This window comes from Oncorhynchus mykiss, chromosome 21, assembly GCF_013265735.2.
Source record: "Oncorhynchus mykiss isolate Arlee chromosome 21, USDA_OmykA_1.1, whole genome shotgun sequence".
NCBI classification, from domain to species: Eukaryota; Metazoa; Chordata; class Actinopteri; order Salmoniformes; family Salmonidae; genus Oncorhynchus; species Oncorhynchus mykiss.
Genome location: NC_048585.1, coordinates 16,524,262 through 16,546,680, shown reverse-complemented (window position 1 = coordinate 16,546,680; position 22,419 = coordinate 16,524,262). Strand labels below are relative to the sequence as shown.

The 22,419-nt window shown below is 43.7% G+C and overlaps 2 protein-coding genes across 6 annotated transcripts in view; one reads left to right on the top strand and one right to left on the bottom strand.

The window, feature by feature from the left end:
• Positions 1-502: 502 nt before the first annotated feature.
• Positions 503-16,622, top strand: LOC110514342 (sodium- and chloride-dependent GABA transporter 1-like). Of its 2 annotated transcripts, XM_036957107.1 has the most exons (11): positions 503-677; positions 1,198-1,330; positions 2,848-2,982; positions 3,143-3,246; positions 5,142-5,266; positions 6,078-6,190; positions 6,509-6,640; positions 6,712-6,814; positions 11,692-11,792; positions 13,925-14,092; positions 15,497-16,622. In XM_036957107.1, the coding sequence occupies exons 2-11, from the start codon at positions 1,205-1,207 to the stop codon at positions 15,590-15,592; spliced, it is 1,203 nt and encodes a 400-aa protein (XP_036813002.1). In that variant the 5' UTR covers positions 503-677; positions 1,198-1,204; the 3' UTR covers positions 15,593-16,622. The 2 variants fall into 2 exon arrangements, with proteins under 2 accessions (XP_036813002.1, XP_036813001.1); XM_036957106.1 differs by lacking the exons at positions 503-677; positions 1,198-1,330 and having other exon boundaries at positions 2,525-2,982.
• A 3,652-nt stretch (positions 16,623-20,274) lies between these two features.
• LOC110499847 (IQ motif and SEC7 domain-containing protein 3) overlaps positions 20,275-22,419 on the bottom strand; it is a 208,364-nt gene continuing 206,219 nt past the window's right edge. For 2 of the 4 annotated variants that reach the window (XM_036957099.1, XM_036957102.1), the window contains one exon: positions 20,275-21,708. In XM_036957099.1, coding sequence (XP_036812994.1) covers positions 21,208-21,708 — 501 coding nt within the window. In that variant the 3' untranslated portion in view covers positions 20,275-21,207. The remainder of the gene's footprint in view (positions 21,709-22,419) is intronic. The other 2 variants (XM_036957100.1, XM_036957101.1) reach the window with 2 other exon arrangements.

Below are 22,419 nucleotides of genomic sequence, written 5' to 3'. Positions count from 1 at the left end.
AGCAATTAGATAGAAGGTGGAAAGACCTTTAGTTTCTACATGACAATGAAAACCCTGCATCCATTGACTTCAATTCAAATGACTCTATGTACTTGTGAGGGAGCTTGTTGTGTGGAATGGTTCCTATGACAAACAAAAAGCACATACAAATAAATACAAGCAGGCAGTAGAGGACAGGACAAAGGTGACACGAGGTGCTCACTCCATCAAAAAACATCATAGATTCCTACCATAATAGCCTCCTGTACCAGCCAGCTCTGAGCCTGGGGAGGAGGCTACTAGCATACATCATTGATTACTACCCTACTGTATGAGTTAAATAGCTCTCTGCTCTCCACTGTCCTCCATTATGCAATGGACAATGCTAATGCATGTTGGTGCTCATCTTATGTCTGTCTGTCTGTCTGTCTTTCTGTTCCCACCCTCAACTCCTTGTTCTCGTCTCTTTTTGTCTTCCTCTTTGTCTCTTTGGATGACACAAAGACACTCCCTATCTCATTTCTTTCTCCCCCTCTGTCTCTCCATCTCCATCTCTCTCCATCCATCTCTGTCTCTATCTCTCTCTAGGATTTGCCGTGGGAGGGTTGTGATAACCCGTGGAACACAGAGAAGTGTTTCTCCAACTACAGTTTGACAGACACTACCAACCTCACCAGTGCCGTCACTGAGTTCTGGGAGTACGTCAAATCATTTATTTGAACACTTGAATTGTGGGGTTTCTAATGGTTTTTCATTTTACATCTAGCCAACATTAACGTCAATGAATGAAAACGCTCTTTGAACAAAAACATTCATATACTAATGACCTTCATAAATATAAGCAAAGGCTTGTTTTGCTGATAGCACACCTGACATGTATTTATTAAACTGTTAGAATGTTGATGTCCAAAAGACACGTCATTGGCTGGAAGTGGGGTCCCTGGAGGCCAGGCATTTCTAGTGCTTCTATCATTTTTCACTGAGTCATGTGAAAAGCATGGTGTCAAAGGTGGAAAATGTGTGTGTGTGTATATTAAACGTGTGTGTGGGGGACCTGAGAGTGTTCATAACTGTTTGTTTGTGAGAATGTCCTGTCTGTCTGTATGGTGAAGTGATCATGTGTGTGTGTATAACATGTCCGAAAGTATGTATGCATGTGTCTGTGTGATCCAGGTGTGTGTGACTGCACTGACCGGTATGTGTGCGTGTGTCCGCCAGGCGGAACATGCACCAGCTGTCCAGTGGTCTGGAGGAGCCTGGTGAGGTGCGCTGGCCCCTGGCTGGAACTCTGGCTCTGTCCTGGATCCTGGTATACTTCTCTATCTGGAAAGGAGTGGAGTGGACAGGGAAGGTCAGCCCTGCTCTTATTATTACGCTCTCTCTTTCTCTCTCTCTTTTGCCTTCTCTCTTTCCTTTCATGTCTCTTCCTCTCTCTATTTTTGCCTTCTCTCCTTCCTTTCATGTCTCTTCCTCTCTCTCTTTTTGCCTTCTCTCTTTCCTTTCATGTCTCTTCCTCTCTCTATTTTTGCCTTCTCTCCTTCCTTTCATGTCTCTTCCTCTCTCTCTTTTTGCCTTCTCTCTTTCCTTTCATGTCTCTTCCTCTCTCTTTTTGCCTTCTCTCTTTCCTTTCATGTCTCTTCCTCTCTCTCTTTTTGCCTTCTCTCTTTCCTTTCATGTCTCTTCCTCTCTCTTTTTGCCTTCTCTCTTTCCTTTCATGTCTCTTCCTCTCTCTTTTTGCCTTCTCTCCTTCTTTTCATGTCTCTTTCTCTCTCTTTTTGCCTTCTCTCTTTCCTTTCATGTCTCTTCCTCTCTCTCTTTTTGCCTTCTCTCTTTCCTTTCATGTCTCTTCCTCTCTCTCTTTTTGCCTTCTCTCCTTCCTTTCATGTCTCTTCCTCTCTCTTTTTCCATCTCTCTCTTTCTGTCTTGGTGCTTTCGTCTCGGTCTCTCTCTTTCTGTCTCCTGATGTCTGGGTGTCTCTCTCTCTGCCACTCCATATGGCACTTCTCCATCTCTCTCTCTCTCTCTCTGCCTCTGGCACATCTCTCTCACTCTCTCTCCATCTGGCACATCTCTCTCTCTCTCTCTCTCTCTCTCTCTCTCTCTCTCTCTCTCTCTCTTGCAAAAGGTATTTAATGAAAAAACTCTCGTCACCTGTAAGACACATCAGCCACAATACAATTGATAGAATGGCTAAATCCATTTCAGCAACATCATATACAATAGTTCAATCCTGAAACATGCAGCAGATCACAGCCTCCTTCCATAACGGTAACCTGGCAAAAAAATACCTTAACAACTTTGTCGAGTTAGGGGGTGTTAAATTAACGCTCACTTTTTAAGAAAATAAATGTATGAGCAAGGAACACATCTTCGCATTCTGCTCCGAGGGTAATTGGAATTTAATGTGAACTGCACAAAGCAGAAAATTAACTCCCCCAAGGCCCTGGCCTTGATGGAATTTACCAATTAAACACAATCATTATTTGACAAAGTGCAAAGCACGTTCACAGATCTCTGTCAGGAGAGGAAGGCGAGGCAGGTGAGCAGGAAGTAGAATGTTTCAGTCCCTAGTGGGGAATGTTTCAGTCTGCTCATGTACCATTGAGGCTGGAAGTTCACCTTCATCTGGGATTTTTAGTTAGTCAATTACCCACCTTTTCACTCCTCACCAATACACCATGTCTGTTATTCGGGTGGTCTATTTCTCTGTTTCCTATCTATTATTCAGGTGGTCTATTTCTCTGTCCCCTATCTGTTATTCAGGTGGTCTATTTCTCTGTCTCCTATCTGTTATTCAGGTGGTCTATTTCTCTGTCCCCTATCTGTTATTCAGGTGGTCTATTTCTCTGTCCCCTATCTGTTATTCAGGTGGTCTATTTCTCCGCCACATACCCCTACTTCATGCTGTTCATCCTGTTTTTTCGTGGGGTCACTCTCCCCGGGGCCAAGGAGGGCATCCTTTTCTACATCACCCCCGACTTCAACAAACTCCTCAAGTCTGAGGTACGGTGGCCCCTAAGAGTCACACACTCACAGACCATATGCTTATGCACACACTGAAATGTCAACAGGAAAAATAAGATATGTTTTATGTCTTGAAAACTGTCCTTAAAGAATGTGTGTGTGTGTGTGTGTGTGTGTGTTTGTCTGACTACTTTCCCAGGTGTGGCTGGACGCTGCCACTCAGATCTTCTTCTCCTATGGACTGGGTCTGGGTTCGCTCATCGCCTTGGGAAGCTACAACTCCTTCAACAACGATGTGTACAGGTAAACAACCCCCACAGCCTCTCCTTTATGCCTTATGCCCCTCTTAGTGACCCACTGGTTTCAAACCTGGGTATCTTGTGTGCATGAAGAATGAGCTAAAGCCTGTGCATTTTCTCATGGAGCTAACGCACATCTTTTCTATACTTCTGGGTTCCACTCCCTCTTTCCTCTGTTTACTTTGATTCTATACTTCTGGGTTCCACTCCCTCTTTCCTCTATTTACTTTGATTCTATACTTCTGGGTTCCACTCCCTCTTCCCTCTATTTACTTTGATTCTATACTTCTGGGTTCCACTCCCTCTTTCCTCTATTTACTTTGATTCTATACTTCTGGGTTCCACTCCCTCTTTCCTCTATTTACTTTGATTCTATACTTCTGGGTTCCACTCCCTCTTTCCTCTATTTACTTTGATTCTATACTTCTGGGTTCCACTCCCTCTTTCCTCTATTTACTTTGATTCTATACTTCTGGGTTCCACTCCCTCTTTCCTCTATTTACTTTGATTCTATACTTCTGGGTTCCACTCCATCTTTCCTCTATTTACTTTGATTCTATACTTCTGGGTTCCACTCCATCTTTCCTCTATTTACTTTGATTCTATACTTCTGGGTTCCACTCCCTCTTTCCTCTATTTGCTTTGATTCTATACTTCTGGGTTCCATTCCCTCTTTCCTCTATTTACTTTGATTCTATACTTCTGGGTTCCACTCCCTCTTTCCTCTATTTACTTTGATTCTATACTTCTGGGTTCCACTCCATCTTTCCTCTATTTACTTTGATTCTATACTTCTGGGTTCCACTCCCTCTTTCCTCTATTTACTTTGATTCTATACTTCTGGGTTCCACTCCCTCTTTCCTCTATTTACTTTGATTCTATACTTCTGGGTTCCACTCCATCTTTCCTCTATTTACTTTGATTCTATACTTCTGGGTTCCACTCCATCTTTCCTCTATTTACTTTGATTCTATACTTCTGGGTTCCACTCCCTCTTTCCTCTATTTGCTTTGATTCTATACTTCTGGGTTCCATTCCCTCTTTCCTCTATTTACTTTGATTCTATACTTCTGGGTTCCACTCCCTCTTTCCTCTATTTACTTTGATTCTATACTTCTGGGTTCCACTCCATCTTTCCTCTATTTACTTTGATTCTATACTTCTGGGTTCCACTCCATCTTTCCTCTATTTACTTTGATTCTATACTTCTGGGTTCCACTCCCTCTTTCCTCTATTTACTTTGATTCTATACTTCTGGGTTCCACTCCATCTTTCCTCTATTTACTTTGATTCTATACTTCTGGGTTCCACTCCCTCTTTCCTCTATTTACTTTGATTCTATACTTCTGGGTTCCACTCCCTCTTTCCTCTATTTACTTTGATTCTATACTTCTGGGTTCCACTCCCTCTTTCCTCTATTTACTTTGATTCTATACTTCTGGGTTCCACTCCATCTTTCCTCTATTTACTTTGATTCTATACTTCTGGGTTCCACTCCCTCTTTCCTCTATTTGCTTTGATTCTATACTTCTGGGTTCCACTCCCTCTTTCCTCTATTTACTTTGATTCTATACTTCTGGGTTCCACTCCCTCTTTCCTCTATTTACTTTGATTCTATACTTCTGGGTTCCACTCCCTCTTTCCTCTATTTACTTTGATTCTATACTTCTGGGTTCCACTCCATCTTTCCTCTATTTACTTTGATTCTATACTTCTGGGTTCCACTCCCTCTTTCCTCTATTTGCTTTGATTCTATACTTCTGGGTTCCACTCCCTCTTTCCTCTATTTACTTTAATTTGTTCTGTCCTTTTCGTGTTCCTTTCTTCCGTGGTGTTCCATCATAGTGTCCTGTCTACTTACCAATACCAAACATGGGTTGTGTTTTCTTCTCCTGTCAGGGACTCCCTCATCGTGTGCTGTATAAACTCCTTCACCAGCATGTTTGCGGGCTTCGTCATCTTCTCCATTGTGGGCTTCATGTCGTACATCACCAAGAAGCCTGTCCAGGAACTAGCTGCCTCCGGTACAGTGCAGTTAGCTCACCCTCCTGCAGCATTCACTGTTGCTGACGTCGAAGTCAGCTGATTAACACTACAGAGTCAAACCGAGCTGTACTGACCTGGTCTAAATATCATCCACTATAGTTTCTGAAACAGTGCTGGAAAGGACAATGTCTAAATAAAATATAGAGTATGTTCAGACTCTTTAGCTGGGGAGTCAAACTCATTCCATGGAGGACTAGTGTCTGTGGGTTTCTGGTTTTTCCATTCAATTAAGACCTAGACAACCAAGTGAGGGGAGGTCATTACTAATTAGTGACATTAATTCATCAATTAAGTACAAGGGAGGAGGGAATGAGTTTGACACACGTACTATAGTGTCACTGGTTATCTTCTTCTTGATACAGTAAAAGTAATTAATTGATTAATGCCACTGATTGGCCACAGACTCCACTCAACTTGTGCCCGAGGGTCTGAATTAGTCCCTGATTAGAGGGGAAGAATTAAAATCAGCAGCACTTCTTCTGACATAAGATTAAAGGGGTAATAGTGCTCCTAATCAACTCATCAATTGAAAAATGAAGCCAAGTAAATGATTGGTTTCTTAGATACATGTAAGATACAATACACAAAGGAAGTAAAACCTACGCTTTTTATTCAACAGAAGAGATTTCATATGGCACAATTATTATCATGGTGTGCATTACTGTGTCCATTTGAGGTGTGCAGTGAAGTGTGATTATGCAATGTGGGCTGAGGCTCAATGATGTGGTTTGGTGTCTAACTCAAGGCCCAGATTTAGCTCACTGTGTTTGGTGTGGTGTCTAACTCAAGGCCCAGGCTTGGCGTTCTTGGCCTACCCCCAGGCCGTGACTCAGCTGCCCATGTCCTCCCTGTGGGCCATCCTGTTCTTCTCCATGCTGATGATGCTGGGGCTAGACAGCCAGGTGAGGATCCCACCTAGAGTCACCTGACACCCAGATAACTAGGAAGGGAGGAGAGGTGTTAGTGGTGAGAACCAGACAGGCAACAGACAAGCCAACGTTACAATTCATTACAGCAGAACAAAGAGAATAACAGAACGGCAGGTAGATATGTTACAAGTGGCTTGTTGATACTGAGTAGACATTACATAGAATTACCACTGTTATTTTCATTTTCAACAGAAGCGTCCAGGTGGCCCTGCAGAAGTTGGTAGCCTGTTAGTGTTCTCTGGTGCAAGACCTGAGTGAGCCAACGTGTGTGTGTGTGTGCTCTGCCTGTAGTTCTGTACTGTGGAGGGCTTCGTCACAGCTCTGATGGATGAGTTCCCCATGGTGCTGAGGAAGAGGAAGAAGGTCTTTATCCTCGGCGTCTGTCTAATCTCCTTCCTCATCGGCTTCTCCAACATTACACAGGTAACAGAGTGTGTGTGTGTGTGTGTGTGTGTGTTTAGCCTTTTAACAACCCTCTATGGCTGCTTCCCCAGGGTGGTCTGTACGTCTTCAAGCTGTTTGATTACTACTCTGCCAGCGGGATGTGCCTCCTCTTCCTCGTCTTCTTCGAAACCGTCTCGATTTCCTGGTTCTATGGTAGGACACAGTAAGCTTCTGTACCATTAGGAAAATATAGGATCTATCATTGTTGTTTTCTACAAGCATACATCCTGTTTAAACATGTACAGTTAATACTAGTCTCTTTACATACACAAGAAAACCAGCAGGATCAACCGTTATAAAATCACATAAAATAAGTATGTAAAAGTACCCTAAACATGAGAACAGACTGACCATGGAGAACACTAAACATGATGACAGACTGACCATGGAGAACACTAAACATGATGACAGACTGACCATGGAGAACACTAAACATGATGACAGACTGACCATGGAGAACACTAAACATGATGACAGACTGACCATGGAAAACACTAAACATGATGACAGACTGACCATGGAGAACACTAAACATGAGAACAGACTGACCATGGAGAACACTAAACATGATGACAGACTGACCATGGAGAACACTAAACATGATGACAGACTGACCATGGAGAACACTAAACATGATGACAGACTGACCATGGAAAACACTAAACATGATGACAGACTGACCATGGAAAACACTAAACATGAGAACAGACTGACCATGGAGAACACTAAACATGATGACAGACTGACCATGGAGAACACTAAACATGAGAACAGACTGACCATGGAGAACACTAAACATGATGACAGACTGACCATGGAGAACACTAAACATGATGACAGACTGACCATGGAGAACACTAAACATGATGACAGACTGACCATGGAAAACACTAAACATGATGACAGACTGACCATGGAGAACACTAAACATGATGACAGACTGACCATGGAGAACACTAAACATGATGACAGACTGACCATGGAGAACACTAAACATGAGAACAGACTGACCATGGAGAACACTAAACATGATAACAGACTGACCATGGAGAACACTAAACATGATGACAGACTGACCATGGAGAACACTAAACATAAGAACAGACCGACCATGAAGAACTAAACATAAAAACAGACCGACCATGGAGAACACTAAACATAAGAACAGACTGACCATGGAGAACACTAAACATAAGAACATACTGACCATGGAGAACACTAAACATGATGACAGACTGACCATGGAGAACACTAAACATGACAGACTGACCATAGAGAACACTAAACATGATGACAGACTGACCATAGAGAACACTAAACATGATGACAGACTGACCATTGAGAACAATAAACATGATGACAGACTGACCATGGAGAACACTAAACATGATGACAGACTGACCATGGAGAACACTAAACATGATGACAGACTGACCATGGAGAACACTAAACATGATGACAGACTGACCATGGAGAACACTAAACATGATGACAGACTGACCATGGAGAACACTAAACATAAGAACAGACTGACCATGGAGAACACTAAACATGATGACAGACTGACCAAGGAGAACACTAAACATGACAAACTGACCATGAAGAACACTAAACATGATGACAGACTGACCATGGAGAACACTAAACATAAGAACAGTGTCACGTTCGTCGAAATGGGTAGACCAAGGCGCAGCGTGCGTAGAGTTCCACAACGATAAACAGCTGTCTCTGATTGGGAACCATACCAGGCCAACATAGACAAACAAATCACCTGTGACAAACAGACTGACCATGGAGAACACTAACCATGATGACAGACTGACCATGGAGAACACTAACCATGATGACATATACATTTATATGAAATAACACATATGGAATCATGTAGTAACCAAAAAAAGTGTTAAACAAATCAAAACATATTTTAGATTTCAGATTCTTCAAAGTAGCCACCCTTTGTCTTGATGACAGATTTGCACACTCTTGGCATTCTCTCAACCAGCTTCACCTGGAATGCTTTTCCAATATTCTTCCAAGTTCCCACATATGCTGAGCACTTGTTGACTGCATTTCCTTTACTGCATTTCCAACTCATCCCAAACCATCTCAATTGGGTTGAGGTGAGGTGATTGTGGAGGCCAGGCCATCTGATGCAGCACTCCAGCACTCTCCTTCTTTGTCAAATAGCCCTTACACAGCCTGGAGGTGTGTTTTGGGTCATTGTCCTGTTGAAAATCAAATGATAGTCCTGCAGAATGCTGTGGTAGCCATGCTGGTTAGTTGTGCCGTGAATTCTAAATAAATCACAGACAGTGTCACCAGCAAAGCACCACCACACCTCCTACTCCATGCTTCAGGGTGGGAACCACACATGCGGAGATCATACGTTCACCGACTCTGCGTCTCACAAAGACATGGCGGTTGGAACCAAAAATCTCAAATTTGGACTCATTAGGTGAAAGGACAGATTTCCACCGGTCTAATGCCCATTGCTCGTGTCTCTTGGCCCAAGCAAGTCTCTTCTTATTATTGTTGTCCTTTAGTAGTGGTTTCTTTGCAGCAATTCAACCATGAAGGCCTAATTCACATAGTCTCCTCTGAACAGTTGATGTTGAGATGTGTCTGTTACTTGAACTCTGTGAAAGATTTATTTGGGCTGCAATCTGAGGTGCAGTTAACTCTAACGAAGTTATGCTCTGAAGCTGAGGTAACTCTGGGTCTTCCTTTCCTGTGGCGGTCCTCATGAGAGCCAGTTTCATCATAGCGCTTGAGGCTTTTTGTGACTGCACTTGAAGAAACTTTCAATGTTCTTGATATTTTCCGGATTGACTGACCTTCATGTCTTAAAGCAACAATGGGCTGTCGTTTCCCTTTACTTATTTGAGCTGTTCTTGCCATAATATGGACTTGGTCTTTTACCGAATAGGGCTATCTTCCGTATACCACCCCTACCTTGTCACAACACAACTGATTGGCTCAAACGCATTAAGAAGGAAAGAAATTCCATAAATGTACTTGTAACAAGCATACCTGTAATTGAAATGTATTCCAGGTAACTACCTCACAAAGCTGGTTGAGAGAATCATCTGACTTGTGTCCAAACCTTTGACTGGTACTGTGTATATATATATATATATATATATATATATATATACACAGTTGAAGTCGGAAATGTACATACACCTTAGCCAAATACATTTAAATTCAGTTTTTCACAATTCCTGACATTTAATCCGATGTAAAAATTCCCTCTTAGGTCAGTTAGGATCACCACTTTATTTTAAGAATGCGAATTGTCAGAATAATAGTAGAGTAAATTATTTATTTAATAGCTTTTATTTCTTTCATCACATTCCCAGTGGGTCAGAAGTTTACATTCACTTACTTAGTGTTTGGTAGCACTGCCTTAAAATTGTTTAACTTGGGTCAAATGTTTTGGGTAGCCTTCCACAAGCTTCCCACAATAAGTTGGGTGAATTTTGGCCCATTCCTACTGACATAGCAAGTATAACTGAGTCAGGTTTGTAGGCCTCCTTGCTCGCACAAGCTTTTTCAGTTCTGCCCACACATGTGGCCACTCCAATACCTTGACTTTGTTGTCCTTAAGCCATTTTTTGCCACAGCTTTGGAAGTATGCTTGGGGTCATTGTCCATTTGGAAGACCCATTTGCGACCAAGCTTTAACTTCCTGACTGATGTCTGAGATGTTGCTTCAATATATCCACATCATTGTCCTCCTCATGAAGCCATCTATTGTGTGAAGTGCACCAGTCCCTCCTGCAGCAAAGCCCCCACACAACATGATGTTGCCACCCCCGTGCTTCATGGTTGGGCTGGTGTTCTTCGGCTTGCAAGCCTCCCCCTTTTTCCTCCAAACATAACGATGGTCATTATGGCCAAACAGTTCTGTTTTTGTTTCATCAGACCAGAGGACATTTCTCCAAAAAGTACCATCTTTGTCCCCATGTGCAGTTGGAACCGTAGTCTGGACTTTTATGGCGGTTTTGGAGAAGTGGCTTCTTCCTTGCCGAGTGGCCTTTCAGGTTATATCGATATAGGACTCGTTTGTTCTGGGATTGATTTGCACATTTTGTACCAAAGTACGTTCATCTCTAGGAGACAGAACGCGTCTCCTTCCTGACAGGTACGACGGCTGTGTGGTCCCATGGTGTTTATACTTGCGTACTATTGTTTGTACAGATGAACGTGGTACCTTCAGGCGTTTGGAAATTGCTCCCAAAGAGGTCTTGGCGGATTTCTTTTAATTTTCCCATGATGTCAAGCAAAGAGGCACTGAGTTTGAAGGTAGACCTTGAAATACTTCCACAGGTACACCTCCAATTTACTCAAATGATGTCAATTAGCCTATCAGAAGCTTCTATAGCTATGACATCATTTTCTGGAATTTTCCAAGCTGTTTAAAGGCACAGTCAACTTAGTGTATGTAAACTTCTGACCCACTGGAATTGTGATACAGTGAAATAATCTGTCTGTAAACAATTGTTGTAAATATTACGTGTGCCATGCACAAGTAGATGTCTTAACCAACTTGCCAAAACTATAGTTTGTTAACAAGAAATGTGTGGAGTGGTTGAAAAACGGGTTTTAATGACTCCAACCTAAGTGTAAACTTCCGACTTCAACTGTACATCTGTTAAAAATATATTTTCCTTTATTATTTTCCACTAACCAAAGTCCAAAGTTGAGAAAAGTCTCTTGATGAGGGAGTTGGGGCCCATGAGCATGATCTCAGTATTGTTGTAATTTACTTTTAAAAGGTTATTGCTCATCCAAATTTTCACTTCACTGAGTAAGTCAACAACAGCTGGCTGCCTAGCTAACTCAAAAGCACATCAACAGTCCCACTTGGGATATAGCCTACAGATAACATTTAGGCTGTCTTGACATATAACCTATAAATCGTCACCTGTGTAGTTTGTTCAATGCTCTCTCTCTCTCTCTCTCTCTTTCTCTCTGTCTCTCTCTCTCTCTTCTCTCTTCTCTCTCTCTTCTCTCTCTCTCTGTCTTAGGAGCTGATAAGTTCTATGGGGACATTGAAGAGATGATCGGCTATCGGCCCTGCGGCTGGTGGAAGCTCTGCTGGAAGTTCTTCACTCCGGCAATCTGCCTGGTAACTGCCCTTTCCATTCAGGCTTCTCATTGGTTTTCAATGTGTTTAAATCCTCAGGGAAATCATACTTAACCCTGTATCTCAGAAACGCTGGGTGGGTCCTAAATGGCATCCTATTTCCTATATAGGGCATAATGTATACATTTTTTCAGCTTCCAGGGATTTTGTACAGATCCTTGCAACATGGGGCCGTGCTTTATCATGCTGAAAGATGAGGTGATGGCAGGTGATGAGTGGCATGACAATGGGCCTCAGGATATCGTCACGGTATCTCTGTACATTCAAATTGCAATAGACAAAATGCAATTGTGTTCGTTGTCCGTTGCTTATGCCTGCCCATACTATAACCCCACCGCCACCATGGAGCACTCTGTTCACAACGTTGATGTCAGCAAACTGCTTGCCCACACAATATATACATGGTCTGCGGTTGTGAGGCCAGTCGGACATACTGCCAAATTCCCTAAAACGACTTTGGTAGAGAAATTACCATTCAATTCTCTAGCAACAGCTCTGATGGACATTTCTGCAGCCAGCATGCCAATTGCACGCTCCCTTAAAACTTGAGACATCTGTGGCATTGTGTTGTGTGACAAAACTGCACATTTTAGAGTGTCTTTTACTGTCCCCAGCACAAGGTGCACCTGTGTAATGATCATGCTGTTTAATCAGCTTCTTGATATGTCACACCTGTCAGGTTGATGGATTATCTTGGCAAAGGAGAAATGCTCACTAACAGGCATGTAAACAAATTTGTGTACAACATTTGAGAGAAATATGTTTTTGTGCGTATGGAAAGTTCCTGCATTCAGCTCATGAAACATGGGAGAAACACTTTACATGTTGCGTTTATATTTTTGTTCATTATACGTGTATTTTATTTTAATGGATTTTCTTTTACCATTTAGTACAAAACAAAAACACACACAAAAAAATACAAAAAACACAGTTGCCAGACATGTGAAGTATTGCTATTTATCCAAAAGTGAAAATGCGGCCCCCTATACCTTAAGAAGTTAAGTAAGAAATGGGACAAGAATAGAACAACACTATGACAGATACAACACTACTCAGTGTTCACAATCAGTCTCTGTCCAGAATAAACCTGTGGAAGTGTTAGTCCTGAAAAAAGGCATGTAGTGCTGTATGTTTTCACAGTGGCCCATAGGGCTGTATCAATATGGGAAGATCAATGTTCTAGACCTATCTATGGGCTGCTATCGTTATTGTGACTGTGTGATGAAGTACCGCTCTCCCCTACTCAGTTAATCACTTACTATCTGGCCTTATTTAACCTATTTGGCTGAACTTATCTTTTCTGGCCGGCTGGCCGAACATGTCCTACCTGTCCGGACTGACTTGTGCTGTCTGGCCAACTTATCCTATCTGACTGGCTGGCCAAACTTGTCCAGGCTGATTTGTCTTACCTGACTGGCCAGATAGGACAAGAGATGGTCCTATCTGGCCGGCTTGTTTTATCTGGCCACCCGTCAAACTTGTCCTATCTGGCCGGCATGCCGACTTGTCCCATTTTGTCAGCTTGTCCTATCTCGCCGGCATGCTGACTTGTCCCATTTTGTCAGCTTGTCCTATCTGGCCGGCATGCTGACTTGTCCCATTTTGTCAGCATGTCCTATCTCGCTGGCATGCTGACTTGCCCCATTTTGTCAGCTTGTCCTATCTCGCCGACATGCTGACTTGTCCTATTTTGTCAGCTTGTCCTATCTGGCCGGCATGCTGACTTGTCCCATTTTGTCAGCTTGTCCTATCTGGCCGGCATGCTGACTTGTCCCATTTTGTCAGCTTGTCCTATCTGGCCGGCATGCTGACTTGTCCCATTTTGTCAGCTTGTCCTATCTGGCCGGCATGCTGACTTGTCCCATTTTGTCAGCTTGTCCTATCTGGCCGGCCGGTGTTTTTTTTCTTCCGTTTTTTTCGTTTATTTATTTTTACAGGGACAGTGCACATTAATCAACGTTTCAGTAGAAGTGCCCGGTTTTAGCGAGCCAGCTAATTGTCAACCGCAGTCCCTGGGCAGGTTATTATTGGGAGATCTGGTATACATCTGTGATGTAGTCGGCCTGGAGCATCACCTATTACCTCACCTAATGTAAATGTTTCTGTGTGTGCAGGGAGTGTTTACCTTCAGTGCCATTGAGATGACCCCCCTGACCTTGGGGAAGTACGTGTACCCGGCGTGGGGGCAGGGGATTGGCTGGGTCATGTCTCTGTCATCCATGGTTCTTGTGCCAGGCTATGTCATCTACATGTTCTGCACCTCCAAGGGCGGCATCAAACAGGTACACAGTCAAGCAGCAGATCCCACGATGCTCCATATCCTTCCCCTCTGGCCCCAACCCCTCGATAATAGCATGTCTGTAGGGTCTGGATAGATAGATGCTTGGACCATATTGCTTCCACTATACAGATCTGCACATATCAAGGGTTGGGGCTAAGGGGAAGGGGTAGAGAGATTGGGGATTGGCTAGACATCTCTACCTCTCTCAGGCTAAGGGGAAGGGATAGAGACAGATTGGGGACCGGCTAGAAAATCTCTACCTTTCTCATGCTAAGGGGAAGGGGTAGAGACACATTGGGGACCAGCTAGACATCTCTACCTCTCTCATGCTAAGGGGAAGGGGTAGAGACACATTGGGGACCAGCTAGACATCTCTACCTTTCTCATGCTAAGGGGAAGGGGTAGAGACACATTGGGGACCAGCTAGACATCTCTACCTCTCTCAGTTGCTTTTTCTTTCTGGTTATTTCTCACTCTGTTCCATTTTATTTTTTATTTATCTTTACATCTCCCTCTATGACTCTCTCTATGCCCCCCCACTCTCTCTCTCTCTGCCCCCCACTCTCTCTCTGTCTCTGTCCCCCCCCCCTCTCTCTGCTCCCCATACTCTCTCTCTTTCTCTGCCCCCCTCTCACTGTCTCTCTCTCTGTCCCCGTCACTCTCTCTCTCTCTCTGTCCCCGTCACTCTCTGTCCCCTCTGTTTCTCTCTCTCTCTCTCTGCCCCCCTCTCTCTGTTCTCTTTCTCTGTCCCCTCTCTCTCACCCATACTCCCCTCTCCCTCTCTCTTTCTGTCCCCTCACTATCTCTATGTCCCTTTACTCTCTCAGACATTCCCCTCTTACTCTCTCTCTCTCTCTCTCCCTTCACTCTTGTAGACTCAATAGTAGACTGAGTAGACTGACTGATCTACAAATCACCTTGTATCCTCAATAACGTTTTAATATGATTGTAGACCAGTCAGTCTGCTTAGTCGGTGATCAGCTACTGAGTAGAATTGATGCTTTCAAATACGGCCTTCATCTCTTTATACACCTCTTCCTTTCTCTCTGATTTTCCCCTCACTCCACCTCTTTCACATATGAGAAGAATGAATAAATTGCTCTCGCTATAAAAGGTAATTTATCAAACAGCCCCATTATGATGGAAAAGATCACCTTTATAATGTAGTCAAAAGCAGACCTGGGTTCAAATGGCATTTGTGCATGACTGAGCTTGCCTGCCATGAACCAATAGAATAGTCACTACCCAACTAGAATTCCAGGTGGGCTCAAACAAACCCTCAACATATTTGAAGTATTTCAAAGGCTATTTGAACCTAGGTCTGGTTGAAAGTATTATGATAAATCACCTTTAGACTGAGGTTGAAAGTATCCCTCATTGCTGGTTCCCTGTCTGTCCTGAACAGCGTTGGCACAAGATGACCACCAGCGCGCCTTGTGAACATGCTGGCGTCACACACCAGAATTCACACACAGGAAGTGTGGGCGAAGCCGCCGTCTAACTGGGAATAGGATACAGTTGACTCCTGGGCCCTGATCTAAGGTCGGTTTAGCGTTTTTCTCCTAATGGTTAAAATTAGGAGTTTTGGGTGGGTAAACCGATTCCTAGATCTGTTCCTACAGGCAACTTCCACCCAGAATTCCTGACTATGCCGGACACCTCGTCAACACAGGGGTGTATTCACTAGGAACCAAACTAACCAAATGAAAGCCAACAGAAGCAAACAGAATGAAACGGGGAGTGACCTACCTGAATTTGTCCAATAGAAACTCTTGTTTCCGTTAGGAGTGAACGATTTCCGTTGCGAAACGTTTTACCACTATTTGCTACGGTCTTGCTCTAATGAATACACCCCAGTATTCAGACAGAGAGAGGCATCATGGGAGATGCCCTGGCCAAAATGCATCCATTCCATATGTATCCTCTGGAACTGAATGGTCACATAATATAATGGACTGTATTATTGAACAATACAATGTTCTTTCTTCGGTGGTACACCGCTGTATACAATTCATAAGGTGACACCATCTTTTTCAGATCTATACGAAGTCATTGTGGCCCACTTTGGCTTACGAACAAATACAAAGCATTTTGTAAAGTATCTGAATAAATTGAAAACATTTATTTGTATTTTTTATGTGTTGTGGCTGTTCCTTCTACGATGCTGTATACAGTACATATTCATTAGAGGTAGCGTTCACCAGTTTAGCGTTTTAATAACAGTTTGTAATATAAATAACGGTTTGTAAAATATATGAACATTTCTTAAATGTTTATAACTGGCCCTTACGTGAAGATACTGTGTTTGTTTTCAATAGTGTTGAACTGTAAATATTATTCTGTGAGTCCAAATGCTGTAATAGTGTATGAAATGAAACAAAATGTGGTCAATGATGTACTGCATAAAGTAGCCCTATATAAAGGTACTGTACGAGCCAGGAGTAACACTAATTAAAATGTCTCATGGCTAAATGTGTACTATGAGAAGGGATTTGGTTGGGTATTCTTTCAGTTCAATAAAAGCAAACATAACCACCAAAATACATTTAATTGAGTGTCAACTCTTTTATGCTAGCCTCCCTTTTCACAGATAGGCCTGCTGTAAACCATCTCTCACAATACAAAATGTCAATACACTTGAATTTGAATCATCTCTACAAATGGAGCGGACATACACTCAGGAGAGAGTTGTTTATCTCTCCTCTGTTTATCTGTTACATTGTGAGAGCCATTTAGTGTTTCTACTTAACTAGCACATTAGTCAGGCAGCCACAACAGCTGGAGTTCTGCAGAGAGCTCTGATATCTCCTTCCCAGTACTGCTAAAACACGGGACAGTTTGGGACACAAGAAACAACGGACACAGTGGGAGAAGCCACTCACTAGCCAGGAGTAATTCCTCTCCTAACCTGACCAGAATAAACTACCCACTGGGCACAGATTTCAATTCAACATTTATTCCACGTTGGTTCCATGTAATTTCATTAAAATAACGTAGAAACAACATTGATTCAACTAGTGTGTGCCTAGTGGGTATTGGCTCTAGTTATCGGCTAGAACTTGGGTTTTCCTGATCAGGTCACTTGGTCAGGAAAACCTCTCAGGCTCAACTAGTGAACTGGAAGTATATTTTACAGTACTAGAACATGTTATGTACTACAGTCACTCACATACAGTTTCATAGAACGTTGTGTGTACTCTACCTACTCACATACTGCGCCAGCTGAGGAAACTGGTTTGGTTCTGCACATCCATCATCCTCACTTGTACTATCACTGTCTGGTTTGAGTCTGTGTCTGCCCGCTGCACACGCAAACTGCAGCACATCTTCTGTCACCTGCTATCCGTCAAGGACCTGCACGCCTTCAGGACAAGGACGAGTGCAGGTCAGATCATCGCCCACCCTGCCCACCCCGGACACCCCATCTTTCACTGTCAATGCAGTGAATATATTCACCACGGCAGTATCCCTCCCTATGCTTATATAGACATAGCCCCTCTGTAAATGGTATATTCTCACTGTAATCAGCCTATACTCCAGAGTTTTAGGTTTACTGTTCTGATATTGTATGATGTCTATGTTGACTTGTCTGTATTCCGCTTGGATATTGTCTATTGCTGACTGCACCTTCTCACTGAGGCACATTGCATTGTGGGTAAGTGTAAATGTACTTGGGAGAATAAAGGTGATTCTGATAGAGTGTAATAGAAAGTTGTGTGTACTACACCCAGTCATTCAGCACAACATAGGGAAAGAACAGAAGACATCCAGTATGGTGAATAGACTGAAACCATCTTTAATAGCATGTTGATATACTGCAGAACAGAAGACAGGTAAAGAGGGATTCAAAGCCAACCGAGGGAGGCGATGGTTAAAACCTATGCCCAAATTCAACAAGCCTGTCCTCCTAAAAGGCCCCCTTCCTCATTGTGCGACAATAGAACAACATAGGTGACAGAAAACCCCCAGAAGGGAAGAGTTCCACGCGTCACCTGAAACGACAGCAGTGCATTTTAAGCATCACAGAGCCCTTTCGTCTATATCCAAAGAAAAAGGTTAGTCATTTGAACGAATTTACAGTAGCATTCAATCAATTCCACTAAACCTCCTTTTTGCTGCTTGAGACTCCATTCATGGGAGACAGTCACATTTTTGCCCACAAAGACAATGATAGGCTTTTCACATTCTGATGCATTGTGGGTGAACGGACAGAATAATGACATATTTATCCCCTGTGCTGCACTCTGTCAAATTCAGTCATGCACAACAAAGTTGACTTTGAAGGGAAAGCATGTATCACAGTATCAATAGGCCTCCTATACATACAAAACCAATGTCATGCCGGGTTGAAGAATCACATTCACTCCACATGTTGAATTGACAACGACGAAAGGAACAGAAAACAGATTAACTTGTTCTTAGAGTGTGAAATGGATACAGACACAGCTCTCTGGTTTGCCATAGGCTGTTAAACCCTAAAGAGACACTGAGCGTCCCAAATGGCACCCTATTCCCTTTCCAGTGCACTAATTTTGACCAGGGCCTATAGGTCAAAAGTAGGGGACTATGTAGGGAACAGTGCCCTATTTGGGACACTGACACAGTGAAGTATTTGAAATATGTAACCCTGTTTTAAACACCCTTCAGCAGTTAATATAACAGAGCCTTGTGTCTATTGAAACTGACACATTAAAAAGGGGAAGGATCTCCGCTGAAGAGATTCGTGTGAGATCTCCTCTTGGTGAGCGGGAGTCACGATGCTGCGGAGGGCAAGGGACAATCTCCACACACACACACACACACACACACACACACACACACACACACACACACACACACACACACACACACACACACACACACACACACACAGGAGATATGGGATACATATCACACACACACACACACACACACACACACACACACACACACACACAAAACCTCTCAGCCCCCACAGCAGCGTGGTGCAATAGATTGTTTTTCCAGAGGCTCGCTCCTCACAGATAAAGTAGACTGAGATTGGAGATGAGTTGGAGACCTCCACACAGCAGGTTGGTAATTATCTGAACTAGCGGCAGGGCTGAATGAGAGGAGGCCAGGAGGGCCAGCCGAATATATATTCCAAACCACCTGATGTAGCTCATGTTTTAAACATGGGCACATTCAGACCAGAGCAGTCGATGAACTATTTCAGATAAATTACATTTTGTTGACCTTAGCATTTACATGGATGGAGATAACTCGGTTGTCCTCTCCGACAACCCAATTTGATATTTAACAAACTAAGCTGAACGAAAAGTGAGAGATTAAGATTATTCTTGTCCCATTCAATACAGATGAGCAAATAACAGACAAAACATTTGAGTGCTGTTATGAATGATGTGAATATTGGAGTACTAAGCTTTTAAAAAAGTCAAATAAAAAGGCTATCTTGATACACAGAAGAAGCAGCATTGAGAAATTACAAGTGTCATGTTTGTCCAGTGCATATGTTTAACATAATGAGTGTGTTGCACTCCAAAATACACTGGGAAATCATTTTGGTTGGATTGTATTGGCAGACAGATCTACAGACTGGCAAAGGGCGAATCGTGGGAATTGCCAGTCTTATTGGCTGTGATTAGGGCCTGGAGTTATTCCTGGTCCTAGTTATGCTCTCAGCATAACAGCACATGCACACAATAAATGTGCAATCTAAACCATTCCAGAACATTCCAGAACATTTACGTCAAGAATTCCTGAGCTGAATATAACAATGACGACAGCAAATAAAGAGCTTATTTCCTGGGCTGTTATTGGCTTTTGGTTTGGCAGTAAGCCTTCTGATTGGTTGCCTTGCCTTCATATGCCATCATCCTTAGCTACAGTAACTGGACGGGGGATCTGTGGAGGATGACAGTGGAAGTGTGTTTCCTGATAATAGAAAATAAAGAAAAACAACACCACAGAGAGTAACAAATAACACACCTCCTCAGATCACAGAGAGAGAGAGACACAGAGAGACAAGAGAGAGACAGAGAGACGAGAGAGAGACAGAGAGAGAGAGAGCGAGAGAGAGAGCGAGAGAGAGAGCGAGAGAGAGAGCGAGCGAGAGAGACAGAGAGAGCGAGAGACAGAGAGAGAGCGAGAGAGAGAGCGAGAGAGAGAGAGACAGAGAGAGCGAGAGACAGAGAGAGAGCGAGAGAGAGAGAGAGAGAGGGGGGGGATAGAGAGAGAGAGGGGGAGAAAGAGAGACAGAGAGAGACGAGAGACAGAGAGAGATTGAGAGAGGGAGAGAGAGAGAGGGGGAGAAAGAGAGACAGCAGTCTCCCATTTCAATGAATAAATCCACCACATTGCAAAAAAGGAGACAGGTTGCACTGAAATATCGCTAGCTGTAATTATTTTTACATGTAGGGTACTCCTCGAGGTGAGAGTGGAGGAGATTCTGAGTTCTTCTAGTTTTCTTCTAGCCGAGTACAAAGTAGTCCGTTTGGTGGAGACTTCCGTCATTTTGGCACACACATTGTTCAGTCATTGTCAATCAAATGCACACACACATAGTAGAGATGAGGTTAGGATATGAATGGTAAAAGTGAACAAAAGTCGTTCTTAGATTAAGTTCAATCTTGGAGGGAATCTCCAAGACATTCACATCACAGTCTGTGGAATCCATCTGAATCTAGTTGGTTGGTGCTGGATTTTGTACTACGTCCTTCCTTGTTAACTACTAAAGATCCATCCAGAAAACTAAAGAAACCAATGATATGATCTATATTTAAAGAGTTAAAACTGACAAAACTGTTCTAGAAATTTGTTAAAACTACATAATATTTGAAAATACACATGGAATCCAGTAAAATTCATCTTCTTTTCCACTTGGATTATTCTCATGACGTTATCACACACCTCCTTTTAAATCTTTACCTCGATTCATCTTTTGTTGTTATTTCCTTAAATATATGCATATAGATGTGTTATCTTTTTTTTATAGCTCTGTCTCTGTATGTATAGCATGTACATATGTTCTGTTAGTGACATGGGCGGGGTGGGTGGGGTTGGGCTGAGGTTGGGAGTGAGGTGTGAGGTTGGGGTGAGGTCAGGTGGGTGAGGGTCATTGGTTCATTGGTCTCTTATTTACAGCAGGCTTTGAGAGCCACTTGGGGTCCTCTGGAGGCTGAGGCGGGGGTCCGCCGGGGGGATGTACTGGTGGGGATGGTTGTAGGGGGGAGGAGGAGGGGGTAAGGGGGGCTGGTGACCGTCCTTGCTCTCTGGCGACCTCACAGGAGTGGAGGTGGCCGACCGGATGACCTGGTGGTGGTGGGCATGGTGATGATGATGGGCGTGGGTGGGGGTGTGGCTGAGGAAGGCCTCCACGCGGCCATGGCCGCTGTTGTCCAGGACGATCACCTTGACAATCTGCTGGCACTGGATGAGCGTGTCGGGCCGAAGGTCGCCCATGCTGATTGGCTGGAGCTGTTGCAGGTGGTGGAGGGGGGTGCCAGCGGCTGACTGAAGCTGCGGCTGCTGCAAGAGCTCCCCCCGGTGGTTAAGAAGGGCTCCAACACTCTCGGGGCTCCTGGGCAAGCTCCCGCTGCTGCTGAGCTGGTACGTATGAAGCCTGTTGTGAATTGACACCTAGTTTAGAAAACAGCCAGAGACAGCATCAAATGTTATAAGACTGGCCTCCTTCTAGTACTCCCTCAGCCCTCTTCTCTTTTTTTGGGTGACACCACATCACAACTGGCATGCGTGGGGTGGGGGGTGGGGGAAGAGAGGGGGAGGGTTGGAGGGCGAACGTGCGCCCCCTGGTGCTGGGGGGACCAGTTCAGACTGGGTGCTGGAACCATTGGTGTAGAGGTGGGAGAGGTGGGGGGAGGCTGTTGATAGAGGGGGGGTGTTGGTTGAGAGGAGAGATGTGGGTCAGTTGTTTCTTTTGGGGGAGCCTGGTGGTTCTAAAGGAGTCAGAGTGCCTCCCTCTCAAACCACTGTGCAGCACTAAGGGTCACTGAACACTGGGGGTGAAGGAGAGAGGGAGGGGTGCTTTTAGACGGCCATTGAACATAGAAGGGGGGGGGGGATTAGAACTGGAGACGAAGGTGAAACCAACAGGGGGACGAGACATCCACAGACACCACAGGCAAAACTCATCAGAATGCATGCCTCATCATTTTACAACACATTTTAGTAGGCCTTGTCACTCGCCAAGCCTGCTCTGTTCAGCAGGCCTGGTCACTCACCAAGCCTGCTCTGTTCAGCAGGCCTGGTCATACCTTCAAAGATCAAGGAGGGTTTTGACATCCTACTTAAACATGACCTCCCATGAAGTTTCCTAAGAAACTCTTTCTT